We start from the raw sequence: 1353 nt of genomic DNA on the forward strand, positions 1-1353 counted from the left end.
AAGTGTAATCAGACGTGAAATTTATGAAAACATGGTAATAATCTATTGGGTTATTACGTTCATGTTTTTTAGAATGATGTACTGGGAAACATGGCTTTTAGATTTGAAATTGATGGGGAATTGATTGCATTTTCAACTTGTATCCTTTGTTTTAAATGAAGTCACAACTCTACGTCAGTTGAAGTGGATAATAACAAAAACAAGGAAATATACAGAAACGGCTATGAATCGACCACCAATTGTCAACAATAGCAATCATATACAAACTTACAGATTTAAACACTTGGTCGTTGCGTTATTTTGCCTTGAAGCCTAACAAGATTTATGCCATGAAAATAAACAAAACTTACGCTTCTCCTTTTCATCTTTAGCCCTCTCTAACTTAAAGAGATATCTTTTCACTAATCGATGCATTATATCAATATACGACGTTTCTTCCTCTTTTATCTTTAAACTCTTTAATACCGTTTCCCGCCGTTTCTACAAGAATTTCCATAAAGATACAATACAAACCAAACATGCAATACATATTTATATAATCAAGATATAAAGAAAACGAATGAATGGTTTTAAAAATAAAATCATAAATCTGTTTGAGATGAGAGATAGAACATGATAAATGTGTTATAAAGTAGAGTTTCAAGTGCCATATTCTGATGATATCATTTAAATGAAATCGATATATTGATGAAATATCAACAATTATTGAAGGATGCACAGAATCATTCACACAATTATGATTAATTTCAAACTCGACTAAATTCTGTTGGAGTAAATCCTGTCATGTCAAACAGATATAAACCAAATAACACCAAACGTCAGTGGAACATCAATCTGTTAAGCCATTTTTTTACCAGTTATCTCATATCATATTTTCTAGAAACCATACTTCAGTTTAACGACTTCCTAACTGAAATAACTACAAACATCTGCGATCAACTGGATGGTTGGAGATTACAACCACTCAACGACAAGATTCAATTTGAATTGAAAGTATAAAATGAGGAAACGGTGACCTAACAAGATAATGATCAGATTTTTACAGGTGCCACTTGTTGCTAGCAGTCGTTGAAAATTCAACTGCTTTCAATATCTGTCGGTAAATCGAGATAATCGTTAAGAGTAAAACGTTCTATTCAAGATTCAATCCTAAGTGAGTGCACAATGGTAGTGTAATGTGTTCACAATACGTTGTACGTGTATTTTACAATATTTGACCATAAAGGACATTTCTTAACATACATCCTCTACGTAACCTCTTAAACTAAAAAACATTTGGATTTCTCTGGATCTGTAGAATTTACAACCGCACTAGGTAGATGTTTCCACGGCGCCACGTCACTTCCACTGTAG

The 1353-nt window shown here is 32.5% G+C and overlaps 1 protein-coding gene across 1 annotated transcript in view; it reads right to left on the reverse strand.

The window, feature by feature from the left end:
- Positions 1–350: 350 nt before the first annotated feature.
- Positions 351–1353, reverse strand: part of LOTGIDRAFT_176698 (hypothetical protein) — a gene marked incomplete at both ends in the record, with an annotated part of 3686 nt that continues 2683 nt past the window's right edge. Inside the window, one exon of the mRNA XM_009056172.1 lies at positions 351–480. Within this exon, the coding sequence (XP_009054420.1) occupies positions 351–480 (130 nt within the window). The remainder of the gene's footprint in view (positions 481–1353) is intronic.

This window comes from Lottia gigantea (assembly GCF_000327385.1).
Source record: "Lottia gigantea unplaced genomic scaffold LOTGIsca_2672, whole genome shotgun sequence".
Taxonomy (NCBI): domain Eukaryota; kingdom Metazoa; phylum Mollusca; class Gastropoda; family Lottiidae; genus Lottia; species Lottia gigantea.